Source organism: Sprattus sprattus (assembly GCF_963457725.1).
Source record: "Sprattus sprattus genome assembly, chromosome: 12".
In the NCBI taxonomy this organism is placed as follows: domain Eukaryota; kingdom Metazoa; phylum Chordata; class Actinopteri; order Clupeiformes; family Clupeidae; genus Sprattus; species Sprattus sprattus.
The window spans coordinates 18,691,711-18,714,210 of NC_137910.1; the positions used below are offsets into that span (position 1 = coordinate 18,691,711).

Here is a 22,500-nt window from a genome sequence, read left to right on the forward strand (position 1 = left end):
TATTTTTCCAAATGATCATAATGCACAAATTCAACCTTCTGTGGTACCTACAGTACACCACATAACTGTGTTTTTAAGTCTCAATAGTTGAATAACATTATACACAGTTTGACATATGAGTAAATACAACATTCTTTAAAGTTGAGCTCAGAATTAGAATCTTCACTTTTACAGAAGTAAGTAAGTAAGTTAGTAAGTTATCTTTATTTGATCAAGAGGGACAGCCTACATTCATGAACATTAAAATGTAAATGCATCAAAGTATAGCCAAAATGCTAGTTTCTATTGGCAGACCCTCTGCCAGAGTGAAAAAGGCTATAAAAGCAAAAAGGCTTTAAGTGACAATATATCAAACACAAAATCCCAATACACAAGCTTCACTTAGTCCTTAACCATGGGTAGAAGGACAACAATGGGTATACAAATTGGTATGCATGGGTATACAAACAAATACAAATAATTATACTGCTTACCCACTAATGATCACATTTTTGGTTATTCATCAACCATGTTTTGAGATTTCTTTTAAAGCAGTTGAATGAGGTTGGTTCTCTAATGTTCTGTGGGAGATGGTTCCACCAAAGTAAAATTTCTATGATCACGTTTTCTTTACTGTTGTGTCTAAATGGGTTTAGACAAGTTTAAAAACATTTCACACATGTTTTAGTGCTTTGGTAAGCTACACTATGAGTGTATATAGCTAGAATGATTTTATCTCAAATCAGCTGGATGATGCATTTTTTTCCAAAAAGGTGGGATTGGGGTGATTTGTGCCAAAGGGCCTGGGGTAAGCTGTGCCAGTGATCTGTATAGAGAATTCCATTCAATTTGGTCTTCATTTGAATTTCATTTTGTGTTCATGTAAATTACCTTTAAATAGAATTGACTCAACTCAACTTTGTTCTGATGTGTTCAGGAAGCTCTAGGCCTTGTTTAAGACAACGTACCTTTGATGTGCTCGTGTGGCAATAGGCTTGTAGAAAATCAGCTTTTGTTGTCGAAAAATAACTTTAAATAAACCTTAAATGAGTAATTTTGCATTGAATTTATCTAGCTTTTATATAGCAACACAGTTTCTGAGATGCAAATATAGCCTACTGTTTTACTTCAATAATCAATGGCACAATTTACCCTTATGTATTCTCTTTAATGGCACAACTTACCCCGCACCGGGGGCAAGTTGTGCCACGAGACCACTTTTTTTCAGAAAGCTATAGGCCTATTTCTTAAATACTATATTTCAGATCCAAAGTGATTGTTCCCAAAGATGCACCACATCCTGAAATATATGTACATATTTTAGTTGGAAGCATTACTGTCATGGCCTCGCTTAAAAGTCACTTAAAGTAAAAACTGGCACATCTCACCCCACTCCCCTACCCCGGTGTCTGCAGTGGACACGTCTGCCATGTCAAAATACAAAATGAAGGCTCATAAACGGCTGAGGTGTTTGTTGTTCGGATGGAATCTATCATAACAGTTAAACAACCTGTAGGTGAAAGTGCTCGTATTCCACTGGCTTAATATAGAATTGGTGCTCGGTTCAAGAGAGGACGCCTAAGTTCAATGGCCTCCATGAAAAAAAAAAAAAAAACCTCCACAACACCTGCTCAAACACTGATCCGCACTTAATAACCCATCAAATTGTATGGACATCGCAACATTCACAAGTCATCGTTGAGTTCACGAATCCTTACCTGACCGTGTAGGACACGTTGCTCACACCCAGAGAACAGCAGTTTTGGGACCGGTCTAAGAACCCCGTACTGTCCTTCACGTTCGTTTTATCTGACACAGCCCCGAACGACTCCTGGAACTGGACATTCTTCTCCCGACCGTTCTTTTGAAATGAGTAGGAACTAGACATGTTTCCCCTGTATCGTCCGTCAGTCTAATATAGGCAGGGCTGGTTAGTGCATCTGTTGGCAATTGTGTTTAGGCCTATGAAGGATCAGTCCTCCATGGCCGCTGTAGGCGAGCTGTTGTACAGAAAGAGACTGAGGACAGACAGTGAGGTTGGCACCACAAACACATGCTCTTATCAGGAACCTTTGCCCCGTAGTCTATAAAGACAGAAGTTACGCTGGCACTGTCCCTCAGTATTCTTTGGGAAAGCAACAAGTGGAGCTCAGTCTCCATTGGCACCTAACGGACACTGAGCAGAGGAAGTTCCGAATACCCCATGTCGTGATACTCTCAGTGGATAGCCTACAGAAAGGCCGACGTTAGGGCAATGATGGACGGAAACGTGTTTGACTCTGAGAGTCACACTGGCTCACTAAAATCTTTCAAAACGGTGAGTTCGTCAGCACCTGCTTTAAGTTTAGATGCAGAGTAGTGACACGAAGGTAATCAAACAGTGTAAGGGTCAACAGAGTTCACAGTCTGCGCAAACGCCGAAACTCTTGATTTTTTGTTTTAATGAAAAGTGTCAGATGTGCTATAATATTTTCCCCGTAAAGGGTAGGCTATATTTGAAGAGGCATTATGTAATGTCCATATGCAGTTATCCGGGAATGGACCCTGATCCAAGCGCATTGGTCTCTTATCTTGGCATCAAATCAGCTGAGGCACCATTACAACATGATCGCTTTAATAAGGCAGTTATCAGCGCAGATACATTTAGTCGTGATAGGTTTCATTCGGAAAGTGCATCCTTAGCAAAAGGAAATGAAAAGGCTGCGGCAAGCTCCTGGACTGAAGTGCACTTAAGCCGACGTGTCATAATGACCGATAATGACTGAAGTGACATTTGAAATGTCAAATGATAACGCGATAAAAAGGGACAAAACGGTTCCCGTCTTTCGCATCAGAGGAAGAAGGCCTTCATTCTCTGCCTATGATGCTTCTTGTCCAATAGCATCACATTATTCCCCAGCGCCGTCACCTTTAAGTTCTCCATAATGCTGGATGAAATCAGGACGGCGATGGAATTAAATTCGTCCTGCTGTGAGAGCTGGATAGTCTAAATAAAGCCACTTTGGAGTCCTATAGGATCCAAAGACAGTGTTTGACGGCTGAGGGATCTTAATCAGCGCTAAGCTGTGCGTGAGGATTCTAAGATGGGCTGCAAGGCTCCTAGACAGGCAATTATCAGCGAAGTCCATTTTACTCAGAATTTCTCCAAAACTATCAGAACTAGTCTAACAGCAATACATAGTTATATATATATGTGAAGCGTCTCTCTAAATAATTTCCATGTGATGTGAATCCGACTGAGATTGCTCTATGTAAATATCTTCAGTCAGCAATATGTTTTTGTAACCCACTTTTTTGTAAAATTCTAACATACTCCAATGCAGTGTTTGTGTCTTGCTAAATTCATATCTACCTTCACCTTCCATGTATAGAAGTGGTAATCACGCTTGCATGGATGTTTAAAGGCAGAGTTAAACAGATGTCTTTTGTGATTTAGCCCTCATTGGATGGCGTAAAAAACTTCTGCGTGAGCTCAGGTCCACATGCTGTGTTGGGTCTGTATTGAGTGTAAAGTCCAGTATGTGGTGTGTTACACAGGAATATGATGCTACGTTGTTGCCTTCTAGAGAGTATGAGAATGTGTGTGTGTTGTGTTGCACAGGGACGTGATATCAGGCTCTTCTCATCCCCCGAGGAGGACAGCAGTCTTTATTTCACCTACAGCGGAGGACAGAGTAAGCTGGAGGTTGTGAACTTGAACTATGAGGTAAAATGGCCGCCTCCGTTGACCTTCTCTTAGCCGATCTCCCTCCATACAGCTTCCTTTGATATACTTATTCAGTCATTTTATTTACGTCTGATTCAGTAACTGTAGCCTGCTGGAAATATTTGATGAAAATAGGAAGTAAATCTGTTTATTAATATGATAACCACGATTGTAGAACTCAAGTACAGATATGTGTGTGTGTGTGTGTTGGTGTGCCTTGCGTGTCTGTGTGTGTGTGTGTGTGTGTGTCTGTATGTGTGTGTGTGTGTGTGTGTATGTGTTCTGATCCAGGTGGACACTGCGGCTCAGATCCCGTGGTATGAGAAGCTCTCTGAGTTTAAGATGCCGTGGGAGGTGCAGGGGAGCAAACAGACGGCCATCCAGGGCCTCAACCTGCGTGTGCACAGCGGCCAGATGCTGGCCGTCATCGGCAGCTCAGGTGCGCCACACCTGCCACTCTCACCTGTACCACGATCACCAGCTCCTCCCACACCTGCCACTCTCACCTGTACCGCTGTCACCAGCTCCTCCCACACCTGCCACTCTCACCTGTACCGCTGTCACCAGCTCCTCCCACACCTGCCACTCTCACCTGTACCGCTGTCACCAGCTCCTCCCACACTTAAACCTCTTATACCTGCAACAGTCACCTGCATCACCCAAACCTCTCCTCTCTCATCTGCCTTGCTCACTTTACTCACCTGTGTCTCTCTCACTTGTGTGTCTGTCACCTGTGTCTATCTGCAGCTCTCTGACCTCTGCACCGTTGCGACAGTTTGTATGAAAAATATACTTTTGTCGTTGTCATTGTTTGTGAGCAGCGTTCATGTCAAGATGTTGTTGTCCGTGAGCATCGTTCGTGTTCGTTCGTGTCAATAAATACAGACAATACACATTATAATGAATGAGATAACAAGGGGGGCGGGAACATAGACAAAGGGCCATCAGACAGGCAGCAAGAGTCGTCACTTGAACGCAAAACACAACAGAGTCACACATGTGACACTGTGCTATTTGATAGACCATTTCCTTTGATTTTTAGTTCAGTGTTTAGTGCAAACATCTCCTTTGTCCCCTCAACCTGTGCTTGCTTGTTGTGTGCCAGGTTGCGGTAAGACGTCCTTGCTGGACATCATCACATGCAGGGACGAGGGCGGTAGCTTGACGTCGGGGCAGGTCCTGATCAACGGGACGCCGAGCACGCCCGCGCTCGTCCGCAAGAGCATTGCCCACGTGCGCCAGGATGACCGGCTGCTGCCGCACCTCACCGTCAGAGAGACACTGGCCTTCGTTGCTAAGCTACGGCTACCCGCACATTTTTCACAGAAGCAGAGGGACCAGAGGGTGAGTACCTCACACCTCACCCTAAGGGACGCTATAAAACAGTGTTTACATTACGCAATGAAAGGCATGTATAATCTCTCATACAGGAATACACATTTTCCATATTCCCAGTGTTGTGTATGTAGGTTAGACGTTAGATGTTTGTGTAATTTTGACATACATGTCTGTCTACTTCCTCGCTCCAATTCTGAGAAAGTGCCCCCCTAAACGCATTCCAACACATACACACACATGCACACTAAAAAAGAAAATATAGAGAAACTGTTTTGTTGCTGCATGCATAGTGTTTGCATTTATAGCGCCAACTGATGAAATGTTTGTTTGGTCCCTTGGCACAGGTTGATGATGTCATCGCTGAGCTACGTCTGCGTCAGTGTGCGAACACACGTGTGGGGAACGAGTACGTGAGGGGGGTGTCTGGGGGGGAGAGAAGAAGGGTCAGCATCGCAGTGCAGCTGCTTTGGAACCCAGGTGAGCCAACATGCAGGTCCCTTTACCAGGGCCGCAGATGTAGAACTAATAAAGGTTCCTCTCTGGGTTCTAATTGGATCACTGATGTAGACACTTACTTATAAAAGTTTCTCTCGGGTTCTGCCTGGACCACTGATACACTTAATGATAAAAGCTTCCTTTAGGGTTTTGTACAACATCCTGTATCAGAAACCCTTCATTAACAAATCCTAAAAGCTGTAAATCTAAGGCAACCCTTAATGGTGGTTTGAAAAGTAAAAAAAAAGTTAACTGCCAAATGTTAAACCAAAATACATGGGTTCTATTTTTGTTTTGAATTTAATGATAGACCTTCAAAATTTGTCCATTAGTTATGTAAACTCTCCAGGGCAAAATGTGTTATAACATTGTAATACCATATTTATATAAACAATTTGTAATGTGCTATACATTATGTATATACTGTACATAAAATGAATAATGTCACTGAGCTGATATGCTTATTTCACACTCCTTCCTGTCCAGGTATCCTTATCCTGGACGAGCCCACATCTGGTCTGGACAGCTTCACAGCCCATAACCTGGTCATCACTCTGTCCCGCCTGGCCCAGGGGAACCGTCTGGTTCTGCTCTCGGTCCACCAGCCACGCTCCGACATCTTCCAGCTCTTCGACCTGGTGGCTCTACTGGCGGCCGGGTCGCCTGTCTACTGTGGCCCTGCCCGAGACATGGTGTCCTATTTCACATCCCTGGGCCACCCCTGTCCCCGATACTGCAACCCCTCAGACTTCTACGGTAAGCTTGAGAACTCTGTGGAAAACACAAAGGACAAGAAGGGGAGGAAGGAGTTTTATTTTATGTTTATACATCAAAATGTAATTGTGTAAATGCTACGAGCATGTTAAATGTTCAATGTAACTGTATTAAAAACATCTACACTATACAGACTAATTTAGCAGATACGTTCTTCCAAAGGGACATTTTTATCAGTCTATGTGCACCCTTGATGTCGAGCCCATGATGATGGTGTTCTGAGCAGATTGTTGATCATCTTTGTGATCCCACAGTGGATCTGATCAGCATCGACCGTCGCATTCCAGAGAAGGAGGCAGAGTGCAAGGAGCGGGCTCGGGTTCTGGCGGCCCAGTTTGTGGAGAAGGTGAGCGGCACGGCTGACTTCATGTGGAAGCCGCAGGACTCCACCGTCCCGGCCCTCGACGGCCAAACCAGGTAAACACATCTCCACGGCAACATGATGGCAAGCTTCAGTAGGTAGAAACATGGTGCCATGGATTCAGTTTCATGGAATCAAAGCGTAGAGTTGTGGTCCCTGCAGAAGCAGGTATGCTGGTTTTACCCAGGGAGCTCACACACTAATACAAATATACATCTACACTTTTCTGTGGGTCGCTTTGGATAAAAGTCTAGAACTGTTACAATAAGGGCTTTAGCGACTGTCTGTAACACCTGACTTGTTCTCTCTGTTTTGATTGGTTTAGCTCTCCCTCCCGTCCAGGTGAGGAGGTCATCACTGTATCCAAAACGAGAGATCGCTTACCGGGTGGTCTGCACCAGTTCACCACCCTCTTCAGGTAGAGAACCACCTAGTGCTTAGTGCTTGACAACACACGACAAGATGTTTGTGTGTTTAATCTACGTACCTGTGTGCAGTCGGTGACCAACAGCTGACTAGACCAAAATGACTGCTGTTGGTGAACTTCACTGCTGTTGGTGAATTCCAACCACACTATACAATTGTGCAGTTTTAAAACTGCCGGGGAAAGCATGCTTACTAACTAGCTGCTTGAAGAATGGGATAGTCGATCAGTCTCACTGAGAGAGAAAGCTAACAGCTAGACCCACTATAACTGAAATACATGTCCATTTTTTGTCAGGGCGTGTGTTTCTGCCAAACCCTACAATGCAAAATCAATCAGATTTATTTGTTGAACTCAAACTTATTTACTTGAACTGAATGAACTTCTAAAGAATCAACACAAGCCTCGAATACGAAGAGCAAAACCTACCTTTTAATGCAACCTGACTGTCAGCGCAGCAACTACACATCTCCTCTTCACTTCCTGTGTGTTGCTAGGCGACAGGTGTTCAACGACTACCGTGACCTGGTGACCCTTCTGGTGCACGGCTTGGAGGCCCTGCTGATGTCTCTTCTGATTGGCTTCCTGTACTACGGGGCGGGGCCTGATAAGCTGTCCATCCAGGATACAGTGGCGCTGCTCTATATGATCGGCGCTCTCACACCCTTCGCTGTGGTGCTGGACGTCATAGCCAAGTGTGAGTCACACACACCCCTCACCACATCTCAGCTGATTTATGCCAAGAGTAGCCCCTGCATAATGCCAAGGAGTCATCTGAATGAGAGCCATTTGCTTTACCAGGGGACAAAATAAACCTCAGATTATGGAAGTAGGAAGTTAATCTTGGTATTCTCCATGTTCTTATTTTTGTCCTTTGAAAAAAAAAAAAAAAACATTTCCCTTATGGATCCCAAAACTCAACATTAACATTTCATAGTTTACCTGTCCCTCATCATAGTAATATAAAAAAAATCATCGTAATATAACTGCTAGATTCTTATTCAAGCACATGTCAATGTTAACAGGCAGAACTTAAATCTCTTATGTTGACATATTTGCCTTTCATCTCCACTGTCTCACACATTTCTATGACTCTTGGTTTGTAGGTCATTCTGAGCGAGCCATGCTCTACCATGAACTAGAGGACGGCATGTATTCCGTCACGTCATACTTCTTTGCCAAGGTACTGGCCAAGTGTGCTCTTTGTGGAACAGGATGAAATGCATGCATATGCCACATTTAGTTCAAAAGCAAAATAAAGGCAGGAATAGAAATGCAATTACAGGAATCTGATTTATTTTCCCACAGTTTAAGGTCACGATCAAAGAACACAAATTGTGCATTAAATATTTAATCTTTTATCAAGTAGGGTCATACTCCGACAAATTGAAAATTAAAGAGAGTAAAAGTTCTATGATAAATGTTTTTTCCAACACTTCTTCTCTGATCAGTGTTAATTTGCAGTTCAAATAAACGTGCAGCAAATGTGCTCTCAAAGAGATCGATTTAACATGCATTCATACTTATGACCAAGAGGGGGAAGCATAGCTCCACACATGGCTCTTAAAGAAAAAAAAGCATAAGCATTGAAGAGATCACTAGCATCTGCATTTTTTCAACTTGTATTGTCCAAAATATGAAGCAGAGCTAGAAATCCATAATTTATGTTTTATCGGGTAACAGCCTAACTGAAGAAATATCCTAACATATTTCGTATTATAAGGATTAGGTTTACAGAGCCAGCAAGATATTCCTATTCATTTGTATGTCGTTTCTCCCCTTTGGCTGAAGGCCTAGATTGGGCTTTCTAATATCCTTGTTTTGGGGTTTATTGTATTTAGGAATCCAATCCGATGTTCAATAAATGTTTAATTTGTACTGAAAGTCCCAAGTCCAAGTTCCAAGTCGGTGTCCATCTCACCGTCAATTCCTCCATACCCGATTTGTTTTTCTGCAGCATGACTTAACTAGTCCATGGGTATGGAAAGCTCTGGGAACTCATGCGTAATGGCGCGTTAGGATCTGGACTATATTCTTCACTAATATATGTGTCTCCAATCATCAGATTCTCGGTGAGCTCCCGGAACACTGCGTCTTCACACTGGTGTACAGTGTGCCCATCTACTGGCTGGCGGGTATGAACGAGGCGCCCGACCGCTTTTTCCTCAACTTTCTGCTGGTGTGGTTGATGGTCTACTGCAGCCGATCAATGGCGCTGTTTGTGGCCGCGGCGTTCCCGACTCTTCAGAGCTCCGCATTCATGGGCAACGCGTTCTTCACAGTCTTTTACCTCACTGGCGGCTTTGTTATCAATTTGGAGAATTTGTGGCTGGGTAAGTTCCCCCAGTGTGTGTGTCAAGGTCAAAGGCCTCAGGAAGGCTAGGCCTAAGCTACTTAAGTACTTCTCCACCTTTTGCTCTATATGAATGTCTTCCTTTTCTCCAATTTCTCTTTTTCTTCCCCTTATAACATCTATTACAAAATCATATGGCTAGCAGTTGTCAATAAACTGCGTTTCTGGTTGCCCATCAGTGGCCTCATGGTTCTCGCTCGGATCCTTCATGCGCTGGGGTTTCGACGGGATGCTGCAGGTGCAGTTTCGGGGCCTCCAGTTGCCCGTCAGCATCGGCAACTTTACCTTTGCCGTGGACGGAATACACGTGAGTTACAGAGGAAAGCTTGATGAACTGCAGTATAGACACTCCTTATACCATTTTTGAAATTTTGCAAGGGAGAAGCTCCGATAAATTGAATGCTTTTGGTTTAAGCTATTCCATCTACTTTTAACAATGTTGTCTGCTAAGAAAGAAAGAGTCGTCAGTCTTTTCAAATATTCTGAAGTTGTGTGACTTACGGCTTGTCTGTCAGCATGGGTTGGTGTCATGTAAAGGTGCTTTGTTTTATTTTGTGAACAGGTGGTGGAGGCTATGCATATGAACCAGTACCCACTCTATTCCTGCTACTTGGTCCTGATTGCAGTCTGCGTGGTTTTCATGCTTCTCTACTACCTGTCAATCAAATTCATCAAGCAGAAGTCCAGTCAGGATTGGTGAGGATGGGCACGGACGCGCTTCATTGCACTACCAAAGTCTGCCGCTGGATGGCAGCAGAGTATTGCAATCTTTTTTGAAAAATAAAAAGTGTACCTTTAATTTCTCTACTTCTCTCGGTCTTTACTGGTACTGCTTATTTTGGCAAAGGATTAGAACACTATTCTGGCCGATATCCATCAACAGCTTTTTTTCTTGTCCCATTTTCATCTTTTCTTTTTTATATGGCTTAATCTTTTTGTATATTGTAAGATTATTAGGCTTGACAATGCACGAACCAGTGGTGGGTAGGAGTAAAGCCTGCCAGGTTCAGTAAGTCACTCTAAGAGCGCTTGTATTATAAAACAGGAGATTATGTAAGTTTTGCACTGGTGCAAAAGTCCGATATCTGAACGTGTTGCATATGTATTTGGAGATTAAAATGACGAAAATGTTAACCAATTAAAATAGCAACATATTGTTCTTTACAAATTTCATTCGTGTTTTAATTCCATGCTGGGTATCGAGACTGAATACGTGTGTCACGCACACATTCCCACACACACATACCAAAACCCCCAATCCATTAAGACCAACAAAATCACACTTGTCTGTTTATTAGCATAAATACCTCTGTACATCATCATACCATTTTCAAAATCACTAACTTCCTGGGCGAGGCTAACACGTTTAACATCTAACATCACAGTTATACACGACATATACGTTTGCGTAGACATATAAAAAAAAGTCAACATATAAGGAACGGACAGTGGATGGAAGCAGCAGTCGCAGTCGTCACTGCTCCGTTTGGCCTTTCGTTTTCTCCCTCAGCATGTTGGCATAGAACTTGAACGACTCCTGCGGAGAACAGAGAAGAAGGTGGGTCAGACAATACTGAGTAAAAATGCCTTGAGTGTCGGCCATTGTGTATTGGAGTTGGGTTTAAAGGAACCCCAACTAATTGAGTACAGAATGAATGGGTATAGTGGTGCATGCTTTTGGGACATAGTAACAACCACCACTGCAGTCGGTAAAACAATTGCTGCAAAATAAACTTCTCGAACACTCAGCCTCTTGCCAATGTCTGGTTTTTCATCTCCCAAACCAGATTAATTTATGCGCATACACCAACTCCCGCAGATTTAGACTTTACTCCCTCCCTCAAGTCCAGCTAATTAACAAGCCTTTTGTCTCTTTTCTTATTTTGCCCCCACCTCCTCCACACCCCTTCCCCCGTTTTGGAAGGTGAGTGCTTGCAGGAGATTACCGTTGCGCCGACATTGTATATTCCCCTATTAACGCTGTAATTAAAGTCGATAAATAGTCGCAGTCATGTCGGGGAGCTGGGGAACGGGCGGCGCTGCGCCTCAAATCTCCCCCTTATCTCCACTCTCAGGAGGCACTTTGTACTCGCGTATTAGTGGAGCGGCGCAGCTAGACGTGGAGCGGAGGAAAGGAGCGAGCGCAGCTTGGATATGGCAGAAGGAGGAAGGGGGGGGGGGGGGGGGTGCGGTACCTGAAATCGCTTGGTTGAAACTTTCAAAAGGGTGAAACGGGGGCTTGGTAGAAAGCCTGGAAGGGTCTGTGTGTGCGTGTGAGTGGAAAAAAAAAAAGAGAGAGGGGGGGGTATTGATGTTTTAAACCCACATCCCTTTTCCTGTCAGGGTTAGGAAACATGTTGGGGGGGGGGGGGGGGGGGGGATGGGTCTATTCTGACAGGTATTGAATTATGCAGGTGAGTGAAATCTTTGGGCACGGGTGGTTGGCACTGGACTAGATGGGCATGGGTGTGGCACCATGGCACCTGGGGTTACCATAGGTCATGTGTGGGCTAGATAGCCCGTAGCTGGTCTGTCCTCAGGGAGGACTACAACGCTTGAGGCATTTGGTAAATAACACACACACACGCACACACACACACACACACACACACACACACACACACACACACACACACACACACACACACACACAGGCAAAGAGGACAGGTGAGTGCAGCGACTAAAGTGGATACCTCTCTCTTTGTTTCTTTTTTGAAGCTTTAAAAGGTGAACCTGAAGCGAGTAGAGTGTTCTCAAGAGCTTAAAAGGTCTGCATATGCAGGTTTCAAAAGACACACACAATCTAACTAGACACACACACACACAAACACACACACATAAACATGCTATAATACAAGTAGTGCCTTGCTATTCTCAAAGCAGAATGTTCATTGCTGTTATGCCTGGGTGAAAACACACACACACACACACACACACACACACACACACACACACACACATACACCAACACCAACACCATTATCCCAATGCAAGAAGACACATAATGGCACGGATAAGGAGCGACGTCAGAGCTCATCAGGACTGGAAGGAAGACCAGTGTGTGTGTGTGTGGGGGTGCAGTGGAGGGGTGAGGGGGCACAGTGGAGGGGTGAGGGGGTGCAGTGGAGGGGTGAGGGGGCGCAGTGGAGGGGTGAGGGGGCGCAGTGGAGGGGTGAGGGGGTGCAGTGGAGGGGTGAGGGGGCGCAGTGGAGGGGTGAGGGGGCGCAGTGGAGGGGTGAGGGGGTGCAGTGGAGGGGTGAGGGGGTGCAGTGGAGGGGTGAGGGGGTGCAGTGGAGGGGTGAGGGGGCGCAGTGGAGGGGTGAGGGGGCGCAGTGGAGGGGTGAGGGGTGTGCGTATCTTACCGGGGGCTCCTGGAAGGGTGCAGTCTCTCCCGCTTGTCTGTAGAGCAGAGCAAGCCTCTTCATGAACAACTCATCCATCACAACCCCCTCCTTCTGGACCTGCTCATACAGAGTCTTAGCGGAGGGCAGGTCCTCATCCAAACCTGAGAGAAAGAGAGAGAGAGCGAGAGAGAGAGAGAGAGAGAGAGACAGAGAGAGAGACAGAGAGACAGAGAGAGAGACAGCGAGAGAGACAGAGACAGGGACAGAGAAAAGAAAGAGAGAGAGAGGACAAATGTAAGGATGGAGAGAGGGGAAAGAAAGAAGATAAAAGAGAGGGACAAGAAATAAGATAAAAGAGAGGGAGCGAGAGAAGCAGAGAGAGAGGAGCAGAGAGAGATAAAGGAAGAGAGGAACAAGAGGAATAGCATATGTGAGAAAGGGTGTTATGAGGGCATACTGCCCAGCGCTACACTCAGACCAAATCCGCCCAGTGCACTGCCTATGCTTGACATCACAAGAACACTCCTCACACAGACACAGCACAATGTCAACCCAGCGGTGGGAGAGGAGGGAAGAAAGGAGGGCCTTTTGAGGAGAGGGTCAAGAAACTACACAAGAAGATAAAAGCCAAGTTGAACAAATCCGTCTTTCTTTCTTTCATTCATTCTTTCTTTCTTTCTTTTCGTTTCTCTTTCATCCTTCCCTTTGTGCCTCTGCCTTTTCTCCCTGCCCTGGTCTTGCCGATGGGCAGACACGGCGCTCATGAAATAGTTATGACGAGTCCTGGCTCAGGCCATCGCTACAAGACGCCCTAAAGTACTTAAACATGTCAGCGCTCGCACGTTAGCGCCGTAAAGAGCGGGCGCTCATTAGGGAACATGTGTTTCTATTAGCCGGGGAGCCTCTGGGCGCTAGCCTGCCTCCAGTGCTCGTCCCCCTGCATTTTTAATCAGATGGCTTATAACTGCGTTAGCGGGCGCTAGCTTGCAGGAGAGCAGAGTCTTGACGGCAACGCTTCAGCGCACTCTCATGCTTCAGTGTTTTAACCTGGCGCTTCAGCACGACCCAACAATGCAGTAACAATAAGAGCCCTTCTAGGTCAGATAAGCACAAGATCCCAAAAAATCTTTAACACTATCCACTTAACTGTTCAAGTAGTCTTCTAACAATAGCAATACAATGGCACAGTGTACATTGAGCTCATGATTCTTGAAAATAGTATTAATGTACACATGAAACCATCTTTATAGCAGTTTCAATCTGTGTTTTTATGTTTGTATCTATTTGTGATTTTTAAAAGGCGACTGAAGAGAGTATGTACGTCTGCTGAGTTAAGGATGATGGTCTCACCATGACACTTCATCAGGTAGGAGTACAGGGTCTCCTTCTCTGCGAAGTCTGGGACCATCTCTGCAAGTGCCTTAACTTTATTCACCTTCAACACACAAACACAGACATCTCAGAAGAGAAAGCATACAAAACAAAGGAGCAAATACAGACCTAAATACAGAAAGCAGATGATGTCTGAGGAGAGTATGTGGGCACAAGTCTCATACTGCAAAACCTGTGAGGACACTTTACGGATCCTAATTAGAATCAATCATGTTTTTATGTCTTACCAAAATGGTAATCAAGAAGGTTAAAAGATCTGCTATAAGATTCATTTTAATTGTCAACCTTGAGAGCCTATATCCATAAAAACATATATATCAAACCCACAATTCTTCAGCTTCCCCTTGTAAGACAAGATTGGAAGGTATTACCTGAAGGGATTACTAAGTGATAGCAGTTCTGGCATTCTTTCCATTTTTGCAGTAATCATTTAGGATGACCACGAACTTATGGTTCCTGACAGAATTGCTTTCCTTCCTTGGGACTTTACCTGGCCCGGCTGTGAGGATGTCCTGGCCACATACGACACCAGGAAGTCTTTCTGTTCTGCCACAGCAGCGCAGCGCTACGGGAGGAGAGAAGAAGAAAAAAAGAAAAGAAAAAAAACGGATCATCCATGGACAATCAGCAGAATGAATGAGGAGAGCTACAGCTAAGTGCTCTGTCTGTCTGTCTGTCTGTCTGTCTGTCTGCGCTGAGAAAGATGATGATCACTCATCCACTCAGGGTCACACTGAGTGTTTGTATTCCTTTAATACACCTTAAGTTATTGAGTTTCCAAGTATGTGTCTGTGAGTGTGTGAGAGTGCGAGCGAGTGTGTGTGTGTGTGTGTGTGTGAGAGAGAGAAAATAAGAGTGCGTGTTAATTGTTTTCCTGAATCCCTCTGCCATTGTATGTGCAGGCCCTGTGAGCTGTGCTCTGCAGCAAAGGGTTAATTGTGCAGTTAATTAGGAGTCAGACAGATAACTACTTATTTCTTTAGCAAAATTAAAATGTGCGGCGCCCGCTCTCTTTCAAGTGTAATTATCTACACTTAGGCGCATGAAAGGGGCAGATTTCAATCCCCTCTCCAGCTCTTCGCGGACCACCCGTGTCATTTTCTTTCCTGTGACATTTCCCCGGGGGCCTCCATTACCCAAACAGCCACTACATGCTTACTGCGCAGGAAGCCGGCAGAGTAGGACCACAGCTTCCACAGATAACGCTACAGCATACCTGGAACCAGTGGCGGTCCGTGCATTTCACGACTGGGCCTTCAGCGATGTCGTACACGATGTTAAACTGAGTGAATCCACCTCCTAATACCATCATTATGACGCCATGGCTCTCGAACCATTATATTTATACAGAAAGGCAGTATAAGTGAGCATTGCATCACCTTAACATAGTCGAGTACAACAGACTTTATTAATATTTACGGAGCTTTTAAAATCAATACACCCGTATTAACAATACATTAAGAGTAGTAAACTCTCAGTTATATGATCGCTTGGATATTACTGTCACAACTTAAAAATAAAAGGCAATTTTCAGGGATTAGTCTACAAAGTTTTATTAAGTCCACCGAAAGTAGCCTATGTGAGCTTAAACAAGTTTGTCCACTAAACATCGCATTGTCCCACCTGCAAAGCAGTTTCATTAAACTTCCCATCCTCACGATATCCAGTTTTTCTTGAAAGTTCCGTCTTGAAAATGGCGTTGTAATTGTATCAAAAACTGGAATTATAAAGTTGGTGTAAACTAGTTTATTTGAGTTGGTTAATGTAATTATATTTAGTCTTACCAATTGAAACAACTAGCATAATAAGCACTGAAACCGATGTACGTCGTTTTCGCATTAGCCAGCTAAACTGAGCACTGAAGCACTGCACCGGTCTGCCTCAGTATCCAATCAAAGGACGTTTACGTGTCACGTTCAACGCGAGGAAAGAAATCTTCCGGGCCTTCTAGAAGGCCCAGTGTCGCCAACTCGAAACTCAACTTAAATGAACTGAAACAGCCAGTTGTGAAAACCAATCAGATGTACACGGGCCTTCAATGTGAATTCTGAAGGCCTCAGGGAAGAATTCTGTTCTCGGGGAAGGTTTCTCGGAGCGTGGCAACACATGATAGCTGAAATATGATTGGATGAAAGCTCTAACATAAATTAACAACGCTGGAAGCTATGAAATGAAGATAATGGACTATGGGGAATAATTGAATACATATTTATGAAAAGAAAATATTACAATTAAATGTATTTTATTACATTTATTTTCTGATAATGTTTAGGCCAGCAGAGAAGGCCTTGAAGGCCCTGACGGACCACCACTGCCTGGAACCAACAACAAGGTGTAGTATGTGCAATCTGGATGTGATTATGTGTGTGTGTGTCTTTCTTTCTTCCTCTGTTTGAATGTGCTGCCTTTTTATAAACCTAACACACTTGCCTCCTGACCTTTCCTGTTCTGGGTTCAGCTGCAAGAAGGCCGCATTACAAGCCATTCGTGAAGGAGCTGAGTGTGTGTGTGTGTGTGAGAGTGTGTGTGTGTGTGTGTGTTCTTGTCCTCTAACTGACCACCTCTACCTTGGGAAGCTTTTAAGAGCCTGCTGTGCTTATCCTTTGCTGTGTACATATGTGTGTGTTCGACCTCAGAAACTACAATACAACAATAGGTACAACGATTACAGCGATTACAAGCACAGCCATTTCTTTCCCCCCTCCCCATGTTCTACCCACAATGCATCAGCTGAATCAGTCCCCAGACAAACCCTCCTGCCTTTGTCGGCTTAAAAGCTTCATGTTAACCTACGATTAAGATTCCAGGAGAGCTGCAGACCAGGTCCTGGTGGACCCAGTTCCCTCAGGGTTTTGCCTTCCAGTTAGTCTCATGTTGTTTTTCTTTAGGCATTAGATAGATGGTTTATGAGGACTGTTGTCTCCAGTAGGTAATGACAGATTTTCAGTGTGGCTGATAATCTGGATGGAGTTGATCGTAGTGTGGTCCCACGTTAAGGTAAAATGTCAAATGCATGCATCAAGCGCTACTACGTCTGCGTGTGAGTCAATGTGCGTATGTGTGAGTGTGTGTGTGCTGTGTGAATTTGTAAGAGAGACAGGAGGAGAGAGCGCGGAAGGACTCACCATCAGCAGGAACTTGGCCTCTTCATTGAGGCCAGAGTCCACATACTGCAGGAACAGGTCTGAGGCTGCCCGGTACGAAGCAAAGTGATTCGCCAGCCTTTCCGCCATCGCAGCCACTAAGGAAAGAGACGGATGTCAACCACTCAGCTTCCATAAACCCAAAATAAGAATGACAACATATAGAGTTCCACAAGTGAGTGGGTACTGTGTGTGTGTGTGTGTGTGTGTGTGTGTGTGTGTGTGTGTGTCTTACACTTGTCCAGTGCTTGATCATTTTTCTGCTCAAGGACCTTTCTGAAGACAAAGGAGATGCTGACATCCCGGCTGGTGTCACTTTTCTGTGTGTACACATTCTCTAGAGTCTCAACCGCACCTTCAATATCACCACTGAGGGAGGGAGAGCGGGAGGGAGGGAGAGGGAGGGACAAGAATTAACAACCTAAATCAAAAGCAGACATAGTCACTGTCACAGTTATTTTCATCTAACATGTAAATTAAGATTTCGGTTTTGAGCTCCGATCTCGGATAAATTATATATGAATTATATATCTGTTTCCTGGACCTAATGTTGAACCTGATGCCATGTTTGAGGTGACGTAAAAGGGGTAAAGCTGAATTTTAGTGAGCCAATGGAAAAGGGGTAGCTTGGACCAGGCTCTTCCTTACTAGTACATACTACAAAAATACAAAAATACTACAAAAACTATTTACAACCTCTTTTCATTCATCTTATGTTACTGTGAACAGAGAACATGGAAATAGATTGTTTTTCAACGGTGCCCCGAGGAAGAAGTGCATATTAATCCAGCCAGGCTTCTGCATTCTTCAGGGCATGGAACAAATGGTCAACAGAAATAACCTTTTGAAATTTAAATTTAAATTAAACAGAGAAGCAACATCTATTTATAGAGACTTGAGTTTCCATTGTGTTTGGGTGAGCCTACATTTTCAAATGACTTCATGTATTTGTAAGCCTTGCCTATGCGTCGTTCACACCATGTTTACCAGACGGCCAGTTCATTAATGGTCATAAACTGACAACCAATGGAGTCTGATGTTTATGTGTCAAACATACAGTACCATAAAATAAAACAAACATAAAACTTCTCGTCAAAGGCAATGGGATGGGGAATAACTGACACCTGTACTACGTCCCCAGTGAAGAACCAAGCAGAGGGTGAGATGAGGAGAACCAGATACATTTCTTCACATTTAGTTTCTCTCTCTGTCTCTGTTCTTTCTCTCACTCTCTTCTTCTACCGTTCTCTCCCTCACACACACACACACACACACACACACACACACACACACACACACACACACACACACACAGAAATGTATGCGCGCACACACACACACACACACACACACACACACACACACACAGCTTGAGCTTCATCAGGCCACATTAATATTCCCATTTGGCTGGGAGTGGGCTGCACGGTGCGCTAGGCACAACACGTCCCTGCAAGACGTGAAAAGTTCCTCATGGTCCGCTGGGCAGGGCTCTGTTTGTGTGTGTATGTGAAGGAGAGACTGTATGAGAATGAGAGACTGTGTGTGTGTGTGTGTGTGTGTGTGTGCCTGTCACGCTGAACTCTGACCCCCCCCAGGGCATCCCCTAAGCGTGTGTGACACTTGTGCTGCTCCGCGCCTGAGCCAAGCTGACTGGTTAAGAGGCCAAGCGGAGGAGCATTCCGGAAAAGAGGCGCCCACATTAACGGGGCACCGCCAACCCCATCAGGCACGCACACGCACACGCACACGCACACACACACACACACACACACACACACACACACACACACACACACACACACACACACACACACACACACACACACACAGAACCCCAAACACCCGCCACACCACCAACTTTGCCTCAATAATTCAGAGCAGCAGTCATGGCGATCACTGCAGCTTTGGAGCCTGAATATTTATGTGGGTTACATGGTGGAGATGAGAGACTGGAGAGAGAGAGAGAGGGAGAGAGAAGGGGAGAGAGTGAGAGGGGGAAGGAGTGAGAGGGAGGGCGAGAAAGTGAGAATGTAGAAGTTGTTTAAAGGCAAGCAGGGATTTTTTAAGGTCATGATTTATTGACGGTGACAGAACAATGTTCCGTGGTGGCTTTTTTCAAAAACACGAGCTGTGCCACAAATGCGCTTGAGGAGCCGGCGCCTCTTAATCCCCCCGGACGGGCGCAGGAATGCCCGCCAGTGAGAGCGAGAAAAAGAAGAGCGGTAGTGTGTGTCCGCTCCCGAAAGGGCAGTGCGGACGGAGGAAACGCTAACCGCCACACGCTTAATAACTTCCACACCACTGCTGTAAAGAGTGGCAGTCAGGGGACTTAAACACCTGTCTGCCGCCAGCTAATTCTGGCTGTGTGGGTCTGACAACGTGTGTGTGTGTGTGTGTGTGTGTGTGTGTGTGTGTGTGTGTGTGCATGTGTGTGTGTGTGGTGCAGTGTGTGAGTGCAGTGTGTATGAAAACCTGTGTGTGTGTGTGTGTGTGTGTGTGTGTGTGTGTGAGTGAGCTTGAGAGACGAGGGTTTGACAGACAGGAAGTTACACCTCGATAATGGCTAACTGCTACTTAATGTCAATCTGTGCCCATTAACTCCTCCACATAGGCTAACATTACCGCTGGTTATTCTCATCCACTCGTTTCAGGACTAGGAGATGGAGGACATAAAAATGACAGCAGAAGCAAGTCAAGTCTTGTGGACAGCAGGAGAATTCACACAGAAAGAGGACATAGATTTCTGGACTGGAAGACCAGTCAGGCAAGAGCGATGGAGTTGTGTGTGGATATGGAAAAATCCTTTTGGTGTTTGGGGCCTGTTTGGACCAATAACAAAAAGACCATTGGAGGATTTGACAAGAGTTGAAGTGTATTTGAGAAAAGGGAAATATTTTGGTGTGTGTGTGTGTGTGTGTGTGTGTGTGACAATTCCTTATGTTTTGTGTGTTCATGTGTCCAGGGAATCTGCACTATGGTTACCACAACATGTTCCATATGAACATATCTGGTGGAAATGTGTGTGTGTGTGTGTGTGTGTGTGTGTGTGTGTGTATTACTCACTTCTTAATTTGAGCCAGTGCACTGTTATTGATGAAGACCATGCTACTGAGGTTCATGGATGCACCGATGCTTTTAACCTGTTCCTCCACTTCCTGGATACCTTTCACATCGCCATGGCTACCCAGGGCCTGGACCACTCTGGTGATGGCCAACTGGCTGGGTATTTGGTTTGCTTGCAGCATGCTGTTTAGTAGTTCCCTGGCCTCTGCAGAGAAATTAGTGAGGGAGAAAAGAGAAGGATATAAATAAAACCGAGAGAGAGAGAATTCGAGTTACAAAGGAGTTTGCAACTTGCTCTACCCATTGAACCTGCCTCTGTGAGAATGACCCATTAGTACTTGACCCATTAGAACTACCAGCTGAACTTGGTGCTGTTAGAATATTCTCTATCAGTCTGACTTGGTAAAATTGGTAGAACTTCTCCTTCAATTGAGCTTGGACCTAGAACCTTCTTTACCAGTTGAACTTGGTAAGTCTTAGAACCTTGCTGTACAGTTGAGCTCCAGGAGCACTCTTTAATGAAGCCAATTACCAATTGAATTAAACCAATTACCAATTTAATGTATATATGTTAATATTATATGTATAGGTTGTTATATGTTTAGCATACTGTATTGTATATTTATCTTGTATATTTAGTACTTTAGTAGTATGATGTGTTTATTACGTGTAAAGTATGTTCAGAGTACTTGTACAGAGTGAATTTCATGTAATGTTAAGTTATACCATGTTATGTTATGTTATACTTTGTTATGTTATGGTAGGTTGTTGTGCGGTGCCTTGTCCTAAGAATTTCAGTGCCCAGTCTGATCCTGTGTCATTTTTGTGCATCTGACAATAAGACTTGTCACTTCAGGTAATCGATTCAGGTATGACTTCCATGTGTTGTGTGCTTTCCTCTTCCTCAAACACATGCTGACCTTTGACTTGGTCCCTCTTGACTTGTGTGATGAGCAGGAGGCTGCTGGCTGTGTCACTCAGCTTGAACTGAGGGATATGGGACGCCGCACTGCGGAGGAGAGGGAGAGAGAGAGAGAGAGAGAAAGATAAGGGAATATAGACAGAGTAACGACAGATAAATAGAGATAAAGAGAGAGAAAGGAAGAGGAGGATGGACAGAAGAAAGAGAGTGAAGGGAAGAAGAAATGGATAGAAGGAAGATGTAAAAGAGAGAGAGGGAGATGGACAGAGAAAACAGAGGAGAACAAAGAAAGAGGGGAAGAAGAGACACATTACAATGCAGTATTACACATAGACTCAGTTCAAGGATTGGGTAACAGTATTCGAAAGGCAAACGGCTACAAATGACTCGAGTAAATCTTTATGTGTCTATGTGTCTTTGTGTATGTGTGTGTGTGTGTGTGTGTGTGTGTGTGTGTGTGTGTGTGTGTGTGTGTGTGTGTGTGTGTGTGTGTGTGTGTGTGTGTGTGCACAGCTGGTGGGATGGTAAGATCCAGAAATCTCTGCACTTCTGCCAGGTTTCACCCAGACCACTTTATTTTGGTTTGTCTTCCACTAAAACCTCAATCAAACTCCCTCACACACACACACACACTCTTTTATTACGCTCACTGGATGGATTAATCTGGTCGCCCAATTGAGCATCAGCGGCTGTTCCTTATCGCTGCTGTGACAAGCCAGCCGGCAGCCCATTCGGCAGATTTCCACGGCAACCAGGGTCAGAGTTACTCTTATCAATGCCAAGAAAATCCCTCACATTCCCTCTTCCTCTCGCTCTCTCATTCTCTTCTCTCTCGCTCTCTCCCTCATTCTCTCCATCTCTCTTGTTCTCTTCCTTTCCCTCTCTCCATCCATCTCCCTCCTTTCCTCTCTCCCTCTCGGACAGTTTCCATATCCCCCTCTCCCCTCTTCTCCTTTCCCTCTTCTCCCCTCCGCTGTCCTTATCCCAATCCTTCTTAATCTGCCTCAAAACCGCTGCTCACTTCTGTTGCTGCTGCACGGTTCACATCTGGCCGCAGGGATCCTGTAGGACCTCTCTCACACAAACACACACACGCACGCACACGCACGCGCACACACACACACGCAGACACACACACGCAGACACACACGCAGACACACACACTGTCGATCTGTTGCTTGATTGACATCATTACCAACCAATCAC

General features: G+C 44.8%; 3 protein-coding genes across 3 annotated transcripts in view; 1 reads left to right on the top strand and 2 right to left on the bottom strand.

Annotated features, from left to right (window-relative positions):
- Window positions 1-1,867, bottom strand: part of abcg5 (ATP-binding cassette, sub-family G (WHITE), member 5) — a gene marked incomplete at both ends in the record, with an annotated part of 13,753 nt that extends 11,886 nt beyond the window's left edge. The window contains one exon of the mRNA XM_080849185.1: window positions 1,698-1,867. Coding sequence (XP_080705311.1) covers window positions 1,698-1,867 — 170 coding nt within the window. The remainder of the gene's footprint in view (window positions 1-1,697) is intronic.
- Window positions 1,868-2,233: 366 nt separating this feature from the next.
- Window positions 2,234-10,130, top strand: abcg8 (ATP-binding cassette, sub-family G (WHITE), member 8; the record flags this gene model as incomplete). Its single annotated transcript, XM_080849406.1, has 13 exons — window positions 2,234-2,296; window positions 3,581-3,685; window positions 3,977-4,124; window positions 4,791-5,029; window positions 5,368-5,500; window positions 6,005-6,274; window positions 6,547-6,709; window positions 6,979-7,071; window positions 7,575-7,774; window positions 8,184-8,260; window positions 9,143-9,410; window positions 9,610-9,737; window positions 9,993-10,130. The coding sequence occupies 13 exons, from the start codon at window positions 2,234-2,236 to the stop codon at window positions 10,128-10,130; spliced, it is 2,025 nt and encodes a 674-aa protein (XP_080705532.1).
- A 577-nt stretch (window positions 10,131-10,707) lies between these two features.
- lrpprc (leucine-rich pentatricopeptide repeat containing) overlaps window positions 10,708-22,500 on the bottom strand; it is a 57,889-nt gene continuing 46,096 nt past the window's right edge. Inside the window, exons 31-38 of the mRNA XM_080849349.1 lie at window positions 21,293-21,381; window positions 20,373-20,577; window positions 17,545-17,678; window positions 17,292-17,407; window positions 14,657-14,731; window positions 14,125-14,209; window positions 12,793-12,935; window positions 10,708-10,967 (exon numbers count right to left, since the gene is read on the bottom strand). Of these exons, the coding sequence (XP_080705475.1) occupies window positions 10,905-10,967; window positions 12,793-12,935; window positions 14,125-14,209; window positions 14,657-14,731; window positions 17,292-17,407; window positions 17,545-17,678; window positions 20,373-20,577; window positions 21,293-21,381 (910 nt within the window). The 3' untranslated portion in view covers window positions 10,708-10,904. The remainder of the gene's footprint in view (window positions 10,968-12,792; window positions 12,936-14,124; window positions 14,210-14,656; window positions 14,732-17,291; window positions 17,408-17,544; window positions 17,679-20,372; window positions 20,578-21,292; window positions 21,382-22,500) is intronic.